The sequence below is a fragment of the Calonectris borealis genome, chromosome 28 (genome assembly GCF_964195595.1).
Source record: "Calonectris borealis chromosome 28, bCalBor7.hap1.2, whole genome shotgun sequence".
Lineage (NCBI taxonomy): Eukaryota > Metazoa > Chordata > Aves > Procellariiformes > Procellariidae > Calonectris > Calonectris borealis.
In genome coordinates this window covers 3,817,208-3,838,745 of record NC_134339.1, presented here as the reverse complement: position 1 = coordinate 3,838,745, position 21,538 = coordinate 3,817,208, and the positions used below count along the sequence as shown (strand labels likewise).

Here is a 21,538-nt window from a genome sequence, read left to right as displayed (position 1 = left end):
AGGGAGCGCAAGTCCCCGTCGCGGCTGTGCTCACCGGTGTTTGGCAGCCTCTGTGCGAATGGAAAGGCTGTGGGGAGGGAAGATCTTTTGCTGTGCTCTCGCCCCGGTCTTTTCACAGCCGCCCATGGTCACCCGCGGTTGGACTGTGAGTTGTTTTAATTTCCCCCGCTGGCAGCGACGAGGGGAGCGGCTGCAGGCTTTTCCGCACTCTGCGTGGGCAGGGGAACGGGCCGGCACCGGTGACGTCCATCTCTCACCGTCTGCCCCAGGAAGACGCCGTTTCTGGTTTGCGGCGGCTCTGGAGATCAGCCCGGCTTTGCTGCCCTGGAGCTGGCTCTCCCGGAGGGGAGGTTCGGGTCTTGGCCTGTCCTGCTGCCACATCAGCGCACTGTGAGATGAGGGCTACTCGCCTTCCTCCTCCTCCTCCTAGTCACGGCTGAGCTGGGCCGGGGTGTCCCTGCGGAGGAGGGAGGGGAAGGGTAACCCTCACCCTGAGCCTTGCTGCATTTAGGATGCAGCTGGAAGAGAAAAAAACAGACTTTCTTTTTCTCCATCATCTTTATTTACATGGATTAAAAACGCAGCGTTGCTGAAGGGTCTGCCCGCAGAACTGCTGCAGTTCCTTCTCGTTCTGCAGGGGCCTCTCATCTCATCCTGACCCCCTGCCTTCCCCCAGAATAAACCCCCTCACCTAAGGCTGGTGGCTGCAGTTGAAACCCCCGTCGTCAGCGGGATGGGAGGAGGGAGGTGAGGAAGAGATGAACGCCCCAGAGCCGGGAGGCAGCCCCAGGACATGCCCCCTCTATCCTACCACCCAAAGGGCCTTTTTTCATCTCTTTGCTCCCGCTCCGAGCAACGGGAGCGGGTGGTGGTCTGCCCTGCCCCGCTGGCTGCAGAGAGCCGGACCTGGGGTGTGCTGGGGGGCTGCCTGCCGCCTCCCCGCCCCGGGAGCGGGCCCAGCGCTGCCCCGGCCCCCCCGTCCCGCATCACCTCTCCTCCCAGGGCTCCTCCGCAGCCGGCGGGGCGGGCAGTGCCCGGCCGCTCTTCGCCGTGCCCAGCACGGCCACCAGCTCGCTCTTCCTCACCAGGGCCGCGCGCAGCTGGTCCCGCATCTCCTGGATCTTCTCCTCCAGCTCCTGGAGCTCGCTCTCACCGGCCACCCTGTCTGGGGGCCGCAGTGCCCGCCCGTTCCCGGCGTGTCGCAGGGACCTCTCGCCCTCGGGGGGGGCTTTGTCCAGCTGGAAGCGCACCCGCCGTGCCTCCTTCCGCAGGGTGCTCCAGGGCTGCCCCGCCACCGGCGCCTGCTTCGGCTGGCGGTCGCACCTTTTTGGGGAGGGATAGAAGGGTTGAGCAGGGAGCTGGTGGCTGGGAGGTCCCTCTGTGTCCCCCTGGGACAGTGGGTGCCCACAGGGAGGAGGAGGAAGAGGAGGAGGTGAGCAGCCCTGGCTGTACCTCTGCTCCAAGCTCAGCTGCTGGCTTTTCTGCTCCTCTGTGCCCATGTTCAGAGCCCGGTGGATTTTCTGTGGGGAACCAGGGAAGAGTGAAATGGGGGTAATGGTCCAGGGGTGACGGTCTGGGGCTGGAGGAGGGCAGAGGTTGCGCACGGGAAGAGGGAGCAGCGGCATGAGGGGGGGGTCTTTTGGGTGCTGGGGGAGCCCGTTCCCGCTGGCCCCACCTGGCTCGTGTGCAGCCAGTAGTTGAATTTCTTCTGGCGCTTGATGCGGGGCAGGACGAGGCGGTAGAAGACGTGCTCGCCCAGCGAGGTGAGCAGGGAGCCACTGAGCCCAATGCACAGCAGCACAAAGAGCCCCGAGAAGTGGTAGATGCCCATCTGCAGGGTCTGCGGGGAGTGGGGGGTGTCAGCCGGGCTGGGGGAGGGGGGGGCCAGACCCCCAGAGCCCCCCCAGCCGAGGGCCCGGCCGTCCGCACCTCCGTGACGGCGAAGACGCGCTTGCCGCAGGGCACCATCTTGTACCACTTGTCATGCAGGAGGTCGATGAACCCGGCTGACTTGTAGCGGCTGATGAACTCGGAGATGTTGGAGGTCAGCGGCGAGTTCTGGGGGAGGCCGATGCCGTAGCCTGGCCCCGGTGAGGGGGGGAGAGAGCGGCAGTGCTGGGGTTGGAGGAGGGGGCACGGAGCGGGCACCTTCCCCACCCTGCACAGCCATGACAGGGCATGGCCCCATCCCAGACGCAGCCAGAGCACACACACACGTGTACACACACACATGTGTGTACACACACACACGTGTACACACACGCACGCAACCCCCCCACCGCTGCAGCCCCCCCCCAACCTTCAATGGCGAAGGGTTTGCCCACGGTGAGCAGTTTGCAGTCGGAGTCGATGGAGACCTCGTAGTCCAGCAGAGACTTGTCCATGATGAAGGCGTTGAGCTTGGGCGGCTCCGTCCTGCACCAACGCAGGGGGACCCTCAGGGAGGGGGCTGCTCCCCCCTTCCCTGGGGGCAATGTCTGCCCTAGGAGGGGTAAAAGGAGGGGACCCCCCCCCTCCCCATGCCCTCCCCACCCCTCACTTGAGCATGGTGACGCCGGCGGGGGTGGTGGGGACGTTGTAGCGCCGCATGTGCTCGTGCATCTCCGGGAAGCTCTTCTTGATGTACTCCTCAGCGCTGCTCTCCCACACCGTGCCGAAGCGGAAGCCCTGCGAGGGGTGATGCAGCTGGAAGGAGGCACCAGAGCATCAGTACCCCCCCGGCCAGGCGGGAACAGCCCCCGGCTCCCTGGTTCATGTCCCCGAGCCCTCAGCACGTGCAGCCCCGGGCTGGGGCAGGGGTCTGGGCAGCCCATGGAGATGCAGCAGCTCTTGCAGGGTGTCTGGCAAAGAGTCCCCCGCAGCGTGAACTTCTCCCCCACCCTGCAGCTGAGGCCAGGATTAAACACAGGGTGGGGGGGGAGACCCTCAGAGCCTCGGGAGGGGCTGTGCTGCAGGACCGGGGCTGGGGAGACCTTTCACGCTCATCCCACCAGGGAAGATGCAGCAGACATCCCCACAGACACCCCCACCACCCCCTTCCCTGGACCTCAGCCCCATCTCACCCCATCTGAAGCAGCCCAGACACTCTCTTACCTTTGGGTCGTGGATGCCCGAGAGCTCCTCGAAGGTCTTATCCCCCACCATGACGGCCGCAAGGTTGGCCGTGTAGCTGGAGAGCACCAGGAGGCAGAAGATGGCCCAGAGGTTCATGAGGAAGCGGCCAGTGCAGCACTTGGGCGTCTTGCTGGACACGGTGCGCCCAAAGAGGATGGCATAGCAGAGGTTGAGGGCTGAGGAGTAGGAGAAGATCTTCATGCGGTTGCGGCCGTGGGGAGTCATGCCGTAGGGGCTCTTCCACTCGTACAGGGTGAGGAAGAGTGCCATCATGTGCAGGGCCACGAAGATGCCCACCCACATGGTCCAATGCAAGGGCCACATGAAGGCCCCAATAGGCGACGCTGTGTCCTTGGTCCTCACCAGGATGCCCAGGCTGGTGGAGAAGAAGGGGCTGGTGAAGTCGATGACTTTGCTCCGCGCCGAGTTGATGCTGAAGGAGGTGACGGCCATGTGGGCCGTGCCGCTGAGCAGGTCCCCCACCAGCCCCGTCCAGCGCCCGTTCTTCCAGGCCCCGTATTTCCCATCACCCACGATGTAGAGCTCAAAGTCAAAGGGCACGTCCTCGGCCAGCTTCTCCAGCAGGTCGATGCAGTAACCGTAGCAGCACTTCTTGTACGCCCGTGGCACCGAGCCGTTGTCGGTGCCGAGCTCCTCGAAGAGGGTGTCCAGCACAGCCGAATCGTTGGTGCCGGGGTCCAGGCAGAGCTGCCCAGCCGGGCAGCTCCCATCCTCATCTGCCTCCCTGGTGAAGACGAAGGGGTGCTCCACCAGCGTCACCACCCGCAGCCTCACGCGGGCCCCTCCGGGCCCCTCGCCGGGGCTCTTGCGCTGGCGATGGCTCTGCCACGCGCTCTCCTCCAGCTCCAGCTTGCCGTGCCGCCACGTGCCCACCGTCACCCAGGTGGGCTCCCCCCACGAGTCCCGCCGCAGGCTCCAGACGCGGTACTGCTGCTCCGGGCGCACCAGCGTCGCGTTCTCCATGCGCACGGGCCCCGTCCGGCCGTGGAAGGACGCGTTGGCCAGGAACCTGGCGGGGGGGTAGAAGGTGTCACAGCTTCAACGTCACCAGCTCCAGGGCCACGGCCAGGAGGAGCGAGGGACAGGGCTTGGGGCCGGGAGCAGGAGGTGGCTGACGGACACAGACAAGGACAGGGAGGAGCAGCAGGATCCGGCCCCGCTGCTGCTGCCCTGCAGCTCGCTGTGCTGGCAGGGCCAAGCATTATTAATATTTATAGAGCAACCATGCTCGGGCAGCATTAGGGAGATCTGAAGTGACATGTTCCCCCCCGCCCCCCGTGCAGCCAGCACAAATGGTGTCCCGGAGGGGGGGCAGTGGGGACCGGGGGGAGCAGAGCCCCACCGTGGTGGCTGCACACACTGGGGACTGCGCTGGGCTCCGCACACTGAGCCCTGGGTTCCCCCAGCTCTGCCCTCGCCCCATCCCGGGGCTGGGGCACAGCCCCCTCGTGCACCCCAATATGATGGAGCTGGGGTGGGGGAAAGTGGCACCCACAGCACCTCCCTTACCGGGAGAGGAAGAGCCCCGAGGACTCGCCGTCCGCTCGGCGCCTGTCGTTGCAGTTCACCGTCGTCTGCAGGAGAGCCAGGTCGGGACGGACGCGAGCGGCGCTGGCGATGGCCCGGGACACCAGCTCCACCGCGTCCTGGATGAAGAGCTCCAGCGGCGGCCGGTTGACCTCCCCGTAAGCCAGCAGCCCCAGGGGCAGCCCCTCGGTCTGCAGCTCGCCGGCGCTGAGCGGGGAGCCCAGCATCCAGTGAAACTCCTGCAGCAGCAGCCCCGACTCCTCAGCCACCCGGAAGATGAGCCGAGCGCGCCGCAGGTCGCAGCCGAGCACCAGCACGGGGCTGGAGAGAGCCCTGAAGCGCTCCCCGTGCTGCCGAAGGGTGGCCCCGGGCTCGTCCAGGTAGCCAAGGTCCAGGACGGTGCGGAGGAAGAGCTGGGAGCGGCGGGCCCAGAGGCCGAGGAAGCCGGAGACGTCCCAGGGGTGGCAGAGCACCAGGTTGGTCTCCTGCCAGTCGTTGGCCTGCAGGACGCTCACCAGCACGTCCACCAGCGTCTCCAGCGAGCTCTGCCGCTCCATGTGGAAGTGGAAAGGGCTCTGCCGACACACAGGGGTTGTGGCTGTCCCCCCACCCTGCTCCTGCCCGTGGGAAGAGCCCAGACATGGTCTCTCCTGCCCTGGAACCACCCCGCGCTCCCTGCCCGCTTCCTGCCTGCTCCCTGCCCGCTCCCAGCCCCGTCCCAGCTGGGGGAGATGGTTCCCCCCACCCAGTGCTGGCCATGCACTCACCCACGAAGCCGGAGGGATGCCCAGGGACCAGAGGGGCTGGGCGAGGGGGTTCATGGCCACCCGAGCAGCGGGTTGCGCATCCCCCTGCCCACATGCACGAGGGTCTCACGCTCCCAGCCAGGCGCTGCCGCAGCTCCCCGCAGCCGGCGCGCTCCAAGGACACGCCGCTCGCCAGGCAGCAGACGAGCACACGGGGAGGGTGGCACATGTTTGCCGCCTGCCCGGGCGTCCCCGGGGAGAAGCTGGCGGGACAGGGGCTGGCATGGTCCTGCCACGTGCCAGGAGAGGAGTCACCTCTGCCCGGGCGCAGCCCGGGGTCAGCGCGCACGCGGAGGGGCCCAAATGCGGTACGGCCCCGTGCGGAGGTGGTGTGTCCCCAGAAGGTACCCAGGGAAGGTACCCAGGGAAGGCAGAGGGACAAATCCAGCCCCAAGGACACAGGGCTGGGACAGGTCTCGGCTTGGCAGGGTTTGGGCTGCGAAACGTGGCACCGGCGCATACGGACATCGCTCCTGGGACAGCAGGGCTGAACGGGGCGGCACAGGGGACTGCGGGGATCCAGCGCCAGGGCACATCCCTGGAGCCCTTCTGGGGCCAGACCGGGGTTGGGACTGGGGCTGGGGGGGCACGGGGCTGCCGGTGGAACCAGGGAAGTTGCCTTGGAAGTGGGAGCTGGGATGGGGCTGGGATAGAGCTGGGCAGGGGGCCAGCAGAGAGACGAGATGGGGTGAGATGGGGGCTGGGATGGAGGCTGGGATAGAGCCAGGATGGGGCTGGAATGAGGGCCAGGAGGGGGCTGGGATAGAGCTGTGATGGGGGCCAGGATAGAGCCAGGATGAGGCCAGGATGGGGCCCGGGATGAGGCTGGGATAGACCCAGGATGAGGATCAGGATAGAGCCGGGACGGGGATGGGATGGAGCCAGGAGGGAGTGGGGATGCAGTGAGGGTGAGAGGCCGGGATAGAGCCGGGATTGGAGTCAGAATGGGGATCGGGATAGGAGCCGGGACTGAGCCGGGAGGGGAGCCGGGAGGGGGACCCCTGGATTAGAGCCGAGATGGAGCCGGGATGAGGATCGGGAGGGGAGCAGGGATGGAGCCGGGACGGGAGCAAGGACGGAGCCGGCACGGCAAGCAAGGACGGGAGCAGGGACGGAGAGCTGCGTCCCCCCCGGCGGCCCCGGTGGCCGCAGCCGCGTCCGAGCGTCCCGGCGGCGAGGTGCGCCCGGCCGGTGCGGCTACGGGTGCGGGTCTTACCTGCGCTCGGAAGGGCAGGGGCCCGCGGGCGTCCAGGAGGCTGACGAAGGGGATCTGGAGGGCGGCGGCGAGAAAGTCGAGCTGGAGCAGCTCCCGGCGGGAGCGGGGCAGCGCCAGGACGGCGGCCACGCCGCGCACCACCAGCGCCCCGCAGAGCCACCGCGCCAGCGAGCCCGGGTCCCGCGCCGCCGGGGCGCCCGCCACCACCTCCAGGCTGAGGTTGTAGGGCAGCGCCGCCCCCCCGGGGCCGGGCCCCCCCCCGGGGCTGCCCCCGGGGCCGGTACCGGCGGCTCTGGCCAGCGCGGCGCGGAGCCGGGCGCGGGCGGGGGCGGCGGGCGGCAGCAGCGCCCCGAGGCGCACGGCGGGGCCGGCGCGGGCCAGGACGCGGCAGGGCTGCGGGTGCCCCCCCACCGCGCCCAGCGCCGCCGCCAGCAGCCAGAGCGCCCGCAGCCCCGCCATGGGCCCCGCACCGGCCCCGCGCCGGTCCCACACCGGCCCCGCCGCTCTGCGCCCCGCCGGGGCGGGCCGGGGGCGGGGGCGGCTCCGGGCGGGTCTCCGGGTGCCGACCCCGCCCGGCTCCGCAGCCCGCCTGGGCGGGCAGGGGCGGGAGGGGCGGGCAGGGTCCCGCCGGCCTCCCCGCGGGCAGCGCCCGTCGCGGCGCCGTCAACCCTGGCCGCTGGTCCCGGCCAGCGGCGCCCGCCCCGGCCCCGGTCCCGAGCCGAGCGGAAGGGTCCGGGCGGCCCCCACAGCCCCCGGTGGGTCCCGCCGGGCGCGGCCCACGCAGCGCCAGGCACGCCCGCAGCTCCCCCCGCCCGCGCACGCCGGCCTGGCACTCGCCCACGCCCACGCGCGGCGCGGGTCTCCCCCTCCCCGCACCCCGCAGCAGAGCGGGGCCCCCACCCGCCCGTGCGAGGGCTGCGACCGTGGGGTCCCCCGGGAGGGAGCACGAGGTGCCCCGGCACAGGAACCCCCGCGGTTCCCAGGGGGGTCCCGGCTGCCTTTGGACCACCGGGACCTTCCTCCGCCTCCTCCTCCTCCTCCTCCTCCTCCTCTTCCTCCGGCCGGGCGCTCACGGACGGCGTTGCCAGCGCTCCCCGCCACCGCCCGGGCTGGGAAAAGCCCCTCAGGGCGGTTGCTCAGCCGGGCTCGGAGCCGTAAACTGCCCCCCACCCCCGGCAAAGGCCACGAGCGGATCCCTCCATCCCTCCGCAGAGACGCAGCCTCAAAATCGGGGGGTCCCGGAGCCGCAGGGCCCGTCCCGTTGCGTGGGGAAGGGGCGATCGGCCTCGTGCTCCTGCAGCGCAGCCGGACACGCAGCAGCTTTGCAGCCTTCCTCCGCAGGGGAGGAAAGCAGCATCACCCTCCTCGTCTACACCAGGGAAACTGAGGCACGGCGTGGCACAGGGGCTCCTCGCTACCAGCAGCACAACCATCGGCTGCCAGGGAGTCAGAACTAAATTAATAAGAGAAAGAAAGCGAGCAATGGAGCCAAATACCAGCTGGCAAAAAATATTGATCACCAGGCAAATTTAATGAGTCACAGCTAATGAATTCCCCTTGCGGAAATGGGCCTGGAGGGGGGAGGCCGTCAGAGCAAATCCTGCCAGGGCTGGATTTGTCAGGGGGTGCTGGTCCCCCCCCCCGGAGCAGGGTCCCGACCCTGGGCAGCTCCTTCCCCGGGGCATAAACATGGAGCAGCATCCACTGCCCCATGCAGGAGCTGGGGCGGGAGGGGGACCAAGAGGTTCTTGGCATGAAATAGCCCCCCCAAACCCCAGCCTCTCCCCGGGTGCAGCACAGGAGGGGGCTCACAGGGAACCCCATCCTCCCTGCCCAAGCACAACAGCCCAACACGAACCCCACTGGTGGGGACTGGGAAAGAGTGTGGGATGACTGGGAGGGAGGGCTCGGGCCTGGGCTTGGCAGGGCGCAGGTTGCCGCCCGCCCCGGGGGGGCCTCGGGGCTCTCCCTGCGGCAGGGACACGCTCCCCCCGCAGCCCCCGCCGCCAGCAGCCCCTGCCTCGGGCTGACGCTCCCCAGAGCCGATTAACGTTGATCCAAACTGTCAGGAGGAAGGTGGGGAGCAAAAGAAGAAAACGCCGCTTATTAAGCTAAAAGCATTATCTAAGCAAGCTGGCAGGAGCGCGGTCTGCACGGCCGGCTGCGTTATTAAAGTGCACTTTAAATCAACTGCGCTTACTTCTGGTGTATTAAACAGGCCGGTGTGGTGGGTGCGCACGGGGGATGGCCACGGTCCCCACGATCCAGGGGACCCCCCTTCCAGCCCCGTGGGTGGGAGGCAAAGCCTCGTGGGGACAGGGAGGGACCGCGGGGCAAAGACGAGGGAGCAGCGCAGCTTCCCTCGGACACGAAATCGCTTCCCCGCTCCCTGCTGACAGCCCCGGCGGGGACGTGCTGGTGGGTTATTGAGACCTGTGGCCACCAGCGGGGTGTTAAAGAAAAGCTCAGGCACCTTTCACTATAAAAAACAAATCTTTTATGTAAAAAATAAACCTAAACAAAACCCACAACCCCCGCTGCCATGCTCGTGACAATACAAAAGGCCGATTCCCCAGAACACCGTGAAAACAAAGTAGCTGGATCCAAATATATATAAATCGTCAACTTACGAGATTGGAAATAGCACCTTGCTGGCCCCCCCGCCCCTCCCTGAAGGAGTCAGCCCCGCACCCCAAAACCACCACCCACGCTCTGAGCCCAGGGACGCCCCCCCACAGCCCCCTGCCTTCCTGCCCAGGAGGATGGACGGGGCGGTGCGAGAGTCCCGTCTTCAGGCTCTGCACCCCGGGGACCCCCTGCCTGTCCCCACGCAGCCCCCACTGTCACGAGAACAGAACAAGCCCACAGCAGGATCCCGGCTGTGAGGGCTCCGGCGATACTGAGCAGCGTTTTCCAGGGCGGGATGGGCGGAAGGGGTCTCTAAAATCCAATCTCAAACCGGTATTAAGAGAAAAACACTTTTCTGTCTGCACTGCAGGGTCAAGTAACGAAAAGAAACAAAAAAAGGGCCAGGGGAAGAGACAGGGAAAGAGCAGGAGCTGCATCCTGAACCCCTCCCTTGGAGCTGGCGACACTCCTCCTGCAGCCGGCCGCTCCGAGTCTGCCCCCGCCGGCACCGAGCAGCGAATCGGGGTGAAAACGGTCCCTGTGTTGTCCCGCACGCAGCAGCCCTGCAGCCCCCGCGCTCGTCTCAGTCCCGTGTCATCGAACGGACGCCAGACCGAGCAGGCAAATGCTCCGGCGTCTGCCAGGTGCTGGCGGGGACGCGAGCCAGGCGTGCCTGCACGTCTGCGTGTGCAGGTGCCCGAGGACGGGCTGGTTCTTCCCCAGGAGCTGGGCAGGGAGAGGCAGAGGGGTGTGAGGGCAGGGGGTGCCTCTTCATTTGGCTGGTTTGGTGATGATGCGAGCGGAGAAGTCAAAGAGGTTCTTGTTGATTTTCCGGAGGGTGCTCACCTCCTCTTCCAGCTCGCTCACCTGGATCGTCAGATGCTCCTGGTCTCCCACCAGGTTCTGCGACAGAAAAACGCGACAGAAAAGCTTCAGGTACCCGGGTCTCACCTCTGGGAAGTGGAGGCGAGGGCTCCCCCGGACAGCAGCAAATCCCCAACTCTTTTGTCCTCTCCCTCCTCCATCTCCTACTCAAACTGCAGCCCCTCCTGCCTACGTCATCAGCAAATTCCAGGGCTCGTTCCTCCCCCCAGCTTTGCACAGTGCCCTAAGGACCGCTTCAGCCGAAGAGAGGACCCCCCCAAGGGATCTGTACCAGGTGGACGCGATTCCCCCGCCTCGGAGCAGCTCTCACCTTTTCCCTTGTTGAGTACATCTGCGAGTACATCTTCTCAGCCTTCTCCAGGTAGCTCTCCCCAGATTCCTGCGGGGACCAGAGAGGAGACGTTGATACAGAAGACCCCAGCCCTCTCCCAGAACCCCCGGGCAGGGTTCCCTGCTGGAGTAGGCAAAGAAACCCCCCCGGCCCCCAGCCCTGCAGCTCAAAGCAGCGACCAAGCAGAGACTCCAGCGGGGTTCGGCCAACGCTGCGGCACTGGCAGAGCCTGGCTGGAGCTGCAGCCCCTTTCAAAAATGGAAGGTCTGTGCCCAGGGCTGGGCAGGGACAGGGGGCCCAAAACGGTCCCCTCGAGTGTGCCTTGTGCAGGGGTCTGCCACGCTCCTCTCCCGGCACGGACAGAACCCTTTGCCCGGGCAGGGGGAAGCGCTGGGCTCGCCACGCCGCAGGCTGCTCTCCCTGGCATCGTGCTGCGAGCGGAGGAGCCCGACTGACCGCAGGACCGACATTTCCAAAGCAGCACCTGAGCTGGCCCTGCACCGCCGGCGTGCCATCCTCTCCGCCGAGCAGCGGGCAAACAGCCCCTCCTGGACCAGCCAACAGCGCATCCATCAGCCGTGGCAGGGCTGTGGCTCGCCCGGGGACAGACGCGGACAGAGAGAAGCTCTGGGACTGCCGGCAGAGAGGCCAGGGGACAGACGGACCGGCACGGCACGCAGGGAGCCTGTGATCATGGATGGTGCAGGATACCCCCCTGCCTGGGGACGGTCACGCTGGGGTGACTTCAAAGGGACACCCTGCGCCCCAGCTAGGACCCGGCTCCATTGGAGACCTCGGTCTGGGGGCTCCTCTCCCCCAGCCGAGAGCAGCCCAGACGCAGCTGAGAGCAAGGGAAGAGCCTGCCTGCTCCCTGCCTGCAAGGCTCCCACCACGAATCAGTTAATGGGGCAATTCCACTGCTTTAAAAAACGGCACTTGGGGAAGTTTAGTAGCATGGGGGAAGATCAGAACAGGCCGTGGAGCTGCTCCCCATCAGCAGCGGATCAGCACCGACCAGCCACTGCCGCTGCTTTGGCTGGAGGAGAAATTTTGCACCCTCCGGGCACAGACCCCCCCGCCCGACCTCCGTCTCCCCCTCCCCAGCAGCTTGCTCGTCCCCGGTACCTGCTGGTGGAGCCCGAGGCGCAGCGTCACTCCCTCGCTCCCCTGCTCGTCGTTACTCTCGGTGCCGTGGAGGTGTTTGCTGAATTTGGGGAGAGGCACGCTGGGTTTCCCGTCCGGGTTGAACATGTTGGCTGGGGCCAGCACTATGAAGGCGTTTGTAACCGGACCTGGGACGGGACAAGAGGAGGGGACGGGTCAGACTTCCCCCCTCCGGCGGGGTTGCCTCTTGCCTAGCGTCCGAGAACAGAGTACAACCCGTGGCGCAGGCAGCTGCCAGACCTCCTGCCTTCCTCCCCAGCACCTGGGAAGAGGAAGAGCCCCTCTCCCCGTCCTTGGCGGTGGGGAGTGGGGACGCGGCTCCGCAGCCTGGGCCCGGTGGGGAGGAGCGGGGCGGCCCGGCCGTCCTCCGCAGAGCCAGCCATCCATCAGCGGCTGCCGCTCTCGCAGCTGTCTCCTGCAATGATCTATCACACACTCTCGTTTGCCAGAGCTAATGAGTGCTTTAATTACTGCATTTACCCACACAGGCTGCTGCTTTTTGTCAGCAGCCCCCGCCACCCCCCCTTCCAAACTCGTGCTCGCTGGTGAACTCCCACCGCTGCCCCCCACGCCCCAAACCTCTCCCCGACAGACACAGCGACCCCCCAGCCCCCCGAAGCCCCCCACGCTGCCTGCAGCATGCCTCCAGCGGGCTTGTGCGCGAGCAGAGCAGTTCAGTCACCGCTAATAAATCCCCAACCATACATCTTCCCCCGGCCAAACTCGACAGCGCAAAAGAGAAAGGTTAAAAGGATCCAGATGCACCTGAGCGGAGGCAGGCTGCCGCAGCGCCCGCCCAGCGTCCCCGCCAAAGGCAGCAGGGAAAAGTGCAGGAGGGGGCTGCGAAGGAGGGAGCCCGGGGGGGCCCCGCAGGGGCTCAGAGCCGCCCGAGGCTTTCAGTCTCTGCAGAGGAGATGGACAAAAGCACCTCTGATGCGGACGAGGGCTCTCTTGCCATCATCTCCCCCTCCAGCTAGACCAGAGCCTGCTCCAAAGCCTGACGCTCCCGGGATCCAAGGCTGGATCCCACTGGCAAAGCAAAGGCTCCACTGAATACTCGGTCCAGAAGCTGCTTGCCAGCAGTCCCAGGCTGGCCCCGAAGCTGCTCTTTGCCAACACTTTGCTGTAACAAACCATTTGTTTTATTCTTGCTCCCTCCCTAAACTCAAGACGTTTGATGCTTCTTATGAAAATATCCATTAGTGAGATTACCGCTGCTGGTTCACTGGCAATTCGAGGAGCAGTTTGAAAGGAAGGGACAAAAAAAAAATGGAGTGGAGAAAAGCTCATGAATTAGCCCACAGATCCCCAAATCTGGTCACCATCCAGGCGCAGACCCCCCAGCCACCTTTGGGCCCCAGTGCAGGTGCAAGTCCCATCCAACCCCCACTTGTCACGATGGCTCGGGCACCGAGTGGTGGGTGACACCCTGCCAGTGGCGGCAGAGGGACTGGACTCAACGGGGGGAGAATAAATAATCCGGCTCCCAACACCGGCAGTTGCCGGCAGGATGGATCGGCTGGGACATCCCCAGGGTGGCCTTGCACGAACGAGCCCTCGGGGACGGTCTGTGCCACACGGTGTTTGCAGAGAAAAGGACGGAGCTTGTGTGACCGGACAGGAACCGAGGCCCGGAGGGATTTTAGGGCAGTGCTGGCAAAAGAACCGGGGAGCGCTGGCCTCCCCATCCCAGAGGTCCCCTGCTTCCCCTCGGAGCGGTGCCAGCCTCGCTGGGTGACCGGGAACGGCCCTGCTTTGCCTGGCACAGTCACAGCTCATTACCCGAGAGCAGCAGCCCAATTTCTCAAAGTCCATCTGCTTGCCCATGCTCTACCTCCCCGCCTGCCCGCCCCCGTCAAGGACAAGCAAACCTTGCTGGAAAAGCCCCCCGCATCTGTCCTGCTCCGCACAGCCACGCTCCTCTCGAGCCCTGAGCCATGCTCCAACCTCTCCGATCTATTTGCAGCACCCTCATCTGGGGAGGGCAGCGGTTCCTGCCTTGCCCCCAGCTGCCCGCTCTGCCCTGCGAGCAGAGGGACCTTGCCCTCCCAAGCACACCAGGCTGGAGGTTTTCAGCTGCAGCAGAAAAACCCACGTCATCCCTGCCTTGGGAAGGGAAAGTCTCAGGGAACCTGCTGGAAGGGCGAGCAGGGCAGCAGCAGGGAACAGATCTTGCCGGGAGGCTCACGTCACCGCTCCGAAAGGCCAAGGGGAGATGGTGACCCGCTGGAAACCAGCGCTGCAGGGAATGCGCTGCCCCACTAAGACGGGGTGGCACGGCTGCTGAAGAGAGGCAGCGCTGCGATAGAAGAGCCGCAGAGCCCCCGACGCAGGGGGGGACCCTCCGCCTACAGTACAGCTCTCTGGTGGTGGGCTCTCCTGGATGGCAGCTCCTGATCCACAACACAGCTCCCACCCCGCTCCTGGGCAGGGTGGTACTGGTGCCAGGGCTGCCCCGGGGAAGCCAAATCCCTGCTGGCAGGAAGAAGCGAGCCAGCGGAGGCTGCAGAAAGCACCCACACCTCATGGTCCCAGCACCCAGCGGCACGGTCAGCCTGGTCCTGCCCCTCACGGGAAGAGCTCGCGTCCATCCGCACTGCCCTGCAGCCTCAAGGAGTGTTTTGATGCCTGGCTCGCAGTGAAAGCTTGCCCCCCCCTCCTCTGATGACTCACACAGCTCAGATTTTGCCTGCTTTCACCCCTCTAGGGCTAGCGGAGCAAGGCTGGATGGGCGCTGCAGTAGGTCCCCATTAGAAACGGTCCTCGGCAGCGAAAGGCAAAAAAGAAAGGGTCTGCAGGCAGCCTGGCTTTCAGCGACTGCCCTGGGGCACCAGGTTGCCCACCTCTGTCCAGGGGCAGCATCGCAGGGGAACAGGGTCTGACTTCCACCACCGTTGCCTTCTGGGTGGGTTTTAGGCAGTGCCCAGCGAGGCCAGCCCCACCAGCGAGAGCGGTGTTAAGAGACCAGAGACCACCACAATGATAGAAGAAATCCGCTGTTAACAACAGCTCAAATGCAACAGGGCTAAATCATCCGCTGCTCTGAGGCACCTAATTGCTGATCTGAGCCTGTAAAGGTTTGTTTGCATGGTTTATCGGAGCCATTAGACTGAAATCCCAGACGACTGCTTATATCAGATTCACTTCAGGCCTAATGAGCTCATGGGTGCTCGTTGCTGGGGTCACAGAGACAGTCTCTTCTCCAGACACATCCTCCCACAGCCTCCCCGGGCATTAGGGTGCGTGTGGGGCAATCGCTCCCTTTGGAAAACAAGAAGGAAGATCCTGGATGTCCTCAGCGGCAGGGTGAAATCTATGACTCACTCCCTGACAGTGCACAGGGGGGGTGTTAACAGACACGGGCAAGGTCAAAACATTACTCCAGACAGCTAAGGCGTCCCTCTAATGCCTCTACCCTTCCTGGAGGTGTGAAGCAAGTAGCAGAGAAATGCCTGAAGTGCCCAGGGCAGCATCAGAGCAGCAGAAGTGAGACAGCAGTGGCCTTTGGCAGTTGAGGAGGAAAGGATCCCGGAGATAAGGGCATGCCTACCTTTGTGATTCATCGTCTTCAGGCACTGCTTGCTCTGGATGTCCCACAGCCGGACTGTTTCGTCATGTGAGCCGGAAAGCAGCAGGCTGCCATCCGTGGAGACCGACAGACACGTCACCTGGTTTCTGGAATGGGGAAAAGGAAGTTTAAACTCAGGATGACCCGAGGACTGCCAGAAACCGGTGAGGTGGGCAGACGGGGGCGATGAAGTGTTTGGTAGGTATGTCTGGTCCCTCACCTGTGCCCTTTGAAGACCTTCCCGTTCTCCCGCTCTGTCTGGAAGGTCCGGTCTCTCTGGACCGGCTGCAAAAATGAAGGAAGGAAGGGAGAAAGCAGTTTAAGTTCAGGAAGACTGAAGCCAGCAGGTTCATCACCGTGTCTGGAGGGGGCAGAGGAGATACAGGGGAACCCAGGCCCTCCCACGCCCTGGCAGGTCACACCAGTCACGTAGGCGGGGAGGTGACAGTAGCTGAGGGTGCCACGTCAAGGCTGGGCTGCACGACAGCAGCACTGAGCAGATCCGCAGCCCCACGCACTCACCCAGGCACAGAGGTCAACCTGGAAGATGGATCCGTCCATGCCGCCGCAGAACATGTGATACTCGGAGAGGTCAAGAGTCACAGCCATGATCCCCACATCGAAGAGGACAGACAGCAAGAGCTCCCCAGATGAGATTTCCCAGAGCTGGAGTGAGAGGGTACAGGAGAATTAGGGGCTTAAATGTTCAGGGCAGGATTGGAGGAACACGCTGCCGCTTATCAGCGCCTGCCCAGCGGCAAGCTGGCAGCATGCACTGGCATCCCCTCCTTGCTGCGGATGGGGAAACTCAGTCCAAGGCATAAGACTGGGAAGATCCAGGATCAGCCTCTTCATCACCATGAGACGAGTTTCCCAGGCAGCTCCGAAACAGCCCTTAACCCCCTCGCGTGCCCGTCCTGCCCCCCTGGGCAGACCCCTCTCGGCAAGGCAGGAGGAGCAGGCTGCGGGCTCCGGGTTCCAGCCTGCTCCGGTCCTGCCCCTCGAGACTAAAGGACGTCAGCGAGGGGAATCAGAGGCGCTGACCCCAACATTCCCCAGCAGAAGAGGGGCTGTAAAGCACGCGGAGGCCCAGCCCGAGGGCAGGTGCAGAGAAACTGCTGGTGTTTGGAGAGGCAAAGCCCACTAGGTCTGGCAGCTCTGAGTCATCACAGAGACAGCCAAGAAATTCAGCTACTGCAACCCTCACCGACAGCTTTGCTGCAGCCCAGCAGAAACTCTGCTTTAACCCCCTGGTGCCTGCGCACCTCTGGGACTCTTGTTCAGTGGGACGGAGCCGAGCCTTACCTTCGCTGTCTGGTCAAGGGAGGCTGTGGCAGCTCGTGCCAAGGGCCCTCCAAAGCCACAGCACAAGTCCGTGATGGGGAGGCTGTGTCGGGACCACACGTGGCGAGGGTCGGGGATCTGGGAGGGCTCTGCCTGCAGCACGCTGTAGGGGAGAACAGAGAGACGGGTTGGCACGGCTGGTCAGCGAGAGCAACGCTGGGGATGCCAGAGCAAAGCGGCTGCGAGGGGAGCTGGCCAAGGCTCTGCTTCCTCCGCGATGGCTCTCCCGCAAGGACCAAGCAGGACACAGAAGCTGTCAGCAGCCACAGCACAGGCGATACCGAGGTCAAGGGCCATCCCAGAGGACACAGAGACCTCAGCTGCCATTAGCAGGGAAAGGGCACAATCCACTCTGTGTCAAGCAGGGAAAAGAAGTCAGAGCCATATGCCACAGCTTGGGAAACTCAGATGAGACACTAGGAAAAAACCTCTCTGGCAGCGAGGATAACAACAGTGGAACAGCCGCCTAAGGAGGGCACAGGCTTTACGAGCAGCTTAGACACACGGGCTTAGGCAGAGCTGATTCCGCCTCCGGGAAGCGGTGGCTGATCTCTTGTTCTAATATTCCTCGCCCAGATGCTCCCTGTGCCCCGTACGAATGGGCTGAGACCTCCCCGCGGGCCACCGTTACCTGTAAAGGTTCCACACCAGGGCCAGACAGTCCTTTGCCCCTGAGAGAAAGTGGCTGCTGTCGTCAGTAAAGCAGAGGCATGTGAGGTCCTGGTAGTGTCGGTTCAGGATGGCTAGGAGGTTCCCGTTGGAGACCTAGAGCAAGGGAAAGGGCAGGAGAATATTAAGAAAGGAGCACTGAGATGCCCCAGAATAACGTAGCGCCCTGCCCTCAACGGTTGTGGGTGCAACAGCACCTGCAGCTCCATCCCCAGCTGGGTGCTGCTGTGCCAGGCGCGAGCAGAGCGGAGAGACCCCGCGCCGTGGAGCTGCAAGCGGAGGCGGCAAGCGGAGTGAAAAGGGAAGGTCGAGCCCATTGGCACCTCACTGATGGCAACCGACACAGTCAAGGTGCAACCGGTACAATCACATACGCTTATGACTGAAGGTAAATACAGCAGAAGACAGTTTGAAGAGGTCCTGCCCACGTTAACTCTGGAACCTAGTGATGCCAGTGCCGTTTCTCTAGTCAAGGCACAAGGGTGCAGTAAACATTTCCTGTTTACTGTTAGTATTACTGTGATGGCCACTTCCAACCTCCCACATCTAACAAGACGGCTGCGGGGGTTACGAAAGCAGGAGGCTGTGTGCCACCCCAGGGGTTGTTGCATTCCAGCACGGCTGCACCGTCTCGGGCCAACGGAGGCGTTAGGGTGGGCAAGGAGTCCCCTAAACCCGGAGCTTTTCTTGTTGTAAGGCAACACTGCAGATAGGGAGGGAACTAGGGAGGCAGCGAGGGAACCCTGTATAAAGGAACAGAATCGACTCCCTCTCGTTGTCTGAATTACACCTAAAAATAAAACCAAATTGCAATTCAATGGAGAACAAGTGGTTTCACAGAGAAGGCACAAAACTAGGGCTCTTGGGCCCATTTCCAGCTCTACGATGGTTTCCACGCAGCCTCTCCAAGGTGCCTGTTCCCTCTGCCAGGAGGACAGTGCCGTCACCCACTCCAGGCAGACGCTCGGAAGCGTTTGCAAGGCAAGGCTAGCTGGGGGCAGACGGAAAGGGCCACGTTCTGCAGATGAAGCAGAGCAGAGACCAGCTCGGAGCATCACGAGCGAGTAACTCCCACGTGCTGCAGTCTCAGCCCAGCATTCCTTGTGAGGGCTTTTTTTCCAACATTGCCACAAGCACATTTTTAAAAGAAGAATCTGATAAATTAAGATATTGCTGCCCACGTAACAAGGCTCAGAAACAGCCCCCAGGACTGAGAGTTTTCCTGGTTAGACATCTCGGTGTTTAATCCCAGGGCTCAGAACAAGCTTGTTCTTTTATTTGCTTGGTGAAGTGCTTAAAACGTAGCGTAATCCCCACGTAACACAGCACTAATTAAAAATAGAAGGATGATGACCAGAGCACAGCAGTCTCTGCAGACATCCAGATCACACAAGTCACATACAAATATTAGGCTGAAACGTGGAAGAAGCGCGAAAGGAAAACGCGGTCCTGTGTTTCTGCTTTGAGGGAGCAACATCTGATCCCTGCGGCACCTGTAGCAGCTTGGAAAGAGAAGGAAAGAACAGACCTAAGCCTCATCCAGCAACTCCCACCACAATTCCCTTTCCTCCCTGCTTTGACGAGCTGCCCCGTGGTCTGCACGCCCACGGAGCCCCAGTCCCTCGGGGCAACAGGGAGCCCAGACCGCACCAGCGACACCGTAACGTACGTGACCCAGCCAAGCCTTCGCCCCGCTGTGGAGCCCAGATAATGTGGATTTAATGACACCTGACGGGACAAAGGCACTCGTTAACTGTACAGGATGGGAATCTCTACATCCCCATTCCCCGGGCCGGCTGGCAGCCCCCCTTACCTCCCACAGGTAGATGCTCTCAGCAACCCCAGCCAAGATGTAGAGCCCGTTGGGAGAAGCCGTCAGGCAGGTCACCGGCCCAGGGCAAATGATCTTCTGCTGGAGCTGGTCCTGGGGACACAAAGAACACAGAGACCCTTCAGTAGGGGCTGGAGTACGGGAGGGAGAGAGAAAAAAGACCCTGGATCAGTTGAGACCGGCCCGTGGGAGAAGGGGCAGCTCAGGCAGCGTCCGACGCGCTGCGGCCGCCTGCGTTTGAGCCACGACCTCAACCCACATCAGCAGTGCCGCGGTTCGGAGAGTCAATGCTGAAGAGGAAGATGATGGAGGAGCACAGTCCATATGTGCAAATCACATCGAATTGCTCTGCATTTTGCTGGTTTTGTTGCAGTTGCTTCGTGTTTAGCCCTGCAGGGAAAAGGTAAATTCCTCTCCCACCCTCCTCTACCCCCAGAGCTCCAGCCACACGCAGCAGGAGAGGTACCGAAAGGCAAAGGATCTGGATGCAGTTATGCTCCACAGCTGGGGAATCTTGGAGATTCAGCAGAAAACAGGCTCGGAAGATTACAGCAAAATAACACTGATAAAAAATAAAAAAAAAAAAGGATGTGAGCTCACAGCCCGGGAGAACAAGCAGCAGGTCTGAGAGCAGCTCCTCACAGCTCGGGGGAACGGGAAAAAACAGACCCTGAGCTGTGGCAGCGCAGGGGCCGCGTGTGCTGAAACCCACCGGCTGCTGCTGCTCTCTGCAGCAAAACTGAGGGGAACGACAGGGAACGGAGAAATGACGGCTGTCTTTGCTACTGCCCCACACAGTTTAAGCACAAGCGGGATGTGGCTAGCAGGAGGAGGAAGGGGTACGGCTGTGTAGGGCGTGAGGTTTGTCCGGCTGTGTTTAGTCTTCCATTTTTTGCTGGAAGGCGCAGAGAACGGACCGAGGCGACAGGAGGCTTCAGGCGAAGTGGGCCCAGGCGCGGGGCACCCGCATCCCCCCCAGCTCTGCCTCAACAGGGATGGTCGCGTTGCTGGGCAGCCCGGGGAGCCGTGCCGCTCCTTTCCAGCCTCGGGAAGGGGAGCCGCGGGGAGGGGGACATGGCCTGGGCACGGCTGGGGGGACGCCGGCCCGGAGAGGAGCCCAACAGCCGATTCCTCCCGCAGGAAACACCTTTCCTGGTGATTTCCATGCGATCAGCCGGGATCCCAAGAAGGGAGCTGGGACTTATGGAATCCATGACCCCGCGGGGGGGCAAGGCGGGGAGGGGGCTGCAGGCAAGTCCCCCGGAGATGGAAGGCTCAGGGGTATCACTGGGGGGGTCTCTGCAGAGAGAGGGGGGTCAGGCATCTGCCCGGGGTGATGGGGGTCATTATAGAGGGAGGTGACCTGGGGGTCTGGCCACAGAGACGGGGGGCTTGTATGGAGAGAGGGGCCCTGGGGGGGGAGGGTCTGGCCACAGAGACAGGGGGTCTCTATGGGGAGAGGGGCCCTGGGGGGGGTCTGGCCACAGAGACGGGGGGTCTCTATGGGGGGAGAGGGGCCCTGGGGGGGGTCTGGCCACAGAGACGGGGGGTCTCTATGAGGAGAGGGGCCCTGGGGGGGGTCTGGCCACAGAGACGGGGGGTCTCTATCGGGAGAGGGGTTTTGGGGGGGGTCTGGCCACAGAGACGGGGGGTCTCTATGGGGAGAGGGGCCCCCACTACAGAGACGCGGGGTCTCCAGGGAAGGAGGCCCTGGCGCATCCCCACAGGGACGGGGGGTCCCTCCGCGGGGCCCGGGGGCGCCCCCCGAGCCGAGGCCTCCCGCGCCCGCCCGCCGCGCCGGTACCTTCCTCTGGAGCTCCCAGACGTTGATGTAGCTCTTGCCGAGCTGGGCCCCCAGCAGGTGCTCGCCGCCCAGCAGCGCTAACCCGCGCGGCCCGCTGTTGCCGCCGCGGTAACCGGGCAGGGCGGAGCCCGAGTGCAGCTCCCAGACCGAGCAGTTGCAGAGCGGCCCGGCGGCGTCCGACACCAGCGCCACCTCCATGGGCGCCGCCATCTTCGCGGTCCGCCAGGGCCAGAGAGAGCGCGGCGGCCGCCTAGAGCGCCGCCCTCCCTCCGCCCGCCGGCGTGGCGGCGGCCAACCAAGAGCGGCGCCGCCGTGGTCGCGCGGCTGCGCGGGGCGGGAGCCGCCGCAGCGCCCGCACGCGGCAGGAAGCTCAGCAGGGCCCGCCCCGGCCCGGCCCGGGATGGGGGACCGCGGGCACCCCGTGGTCCCGTGGGCACCCCACAGCCCTGTGGGCTCCCCGTGGGCACCCCGTAGCTCTGTGAGCACCCTGTGGGGACACCGTCGCCCCGTGGGCACCCTGTGAGCATCTTATAGGCACCCCATAGCCCTATCGGCACCCGGTGGGGATGCCAGAGAGACCCCATGAGCACCCTATAGTCCTATAGGCACTCCATAGGGACCCCATGGACA

The 21,538-nt window shown here is 64.0% G+C and overlaps 2 protein-coding genes across 2 annotated transcripts; both read right to left on the bottom strand.

Moving 5' to 3' along the window:
* Window positions 1–585: 585 nt before the first annotated feature.
* GRIN3B (glutamate ionotropic receptor NMDA type subunit 3B) lies at window positions 586–7,143 on the bottom strand. The gene is made up of 9 exons (XM_075175468.1): window positions 6,685–7,143; window positions 4,645–5,237; window positions 3,094–4,144; window positions 2,540–2,685; window positions 2,300–2,415; window positions 1,930–2,081; window positions 1,676–1,840; window positions 1,453–1,520; window positions 586–1,323 (listed from the first exon to the last, which is right to left on the bottom strand). The coding sequence occupies exons 1-9, from the start codon at window positions 7,141–7,143 to the stop codon at window positions 987–989; spliced, it is 3,087 nt and encodes a 1,028-aa protein (XP_075031569.1). The 3' UTR covers window positions 586–986.
* Window positions 7,144–9,162: 2,019 nt separating this feature from the next.
* On the bottom strand, window positions 9,163–21,177 carry WDR18 (WD repeat domain 18). The gene is made up of 10 exons (XM_075175066.1): window positions 20,909–21,177; window positions 19,087–19,197; window positions 17,236–17,369; window positions 16,566–16,707; window positions 15,783–15,926; window positions 15,481–15,545; window positions 15,243–15,367; window positions 11,654–11,820; window positions 10,508–10,576; window positions 9,163–10,215 (listed from the first exon to the last, which is right to left on the bottom strand). Exons 1-10 carry the CDS (start codon window positions 21,116–21,118, stop codon window positions 10,084–10,086), a joined length of 1,299 nt encoding a protein of 432 aa, XP_075031167.1. The 5' UTR covers window positions 21,119–21,177; the 3' UTR covers window positions 9,163–10,083.
* Between the last annotated feature and the right edge of the window lie 361 nt (window positions 21,178–21,538).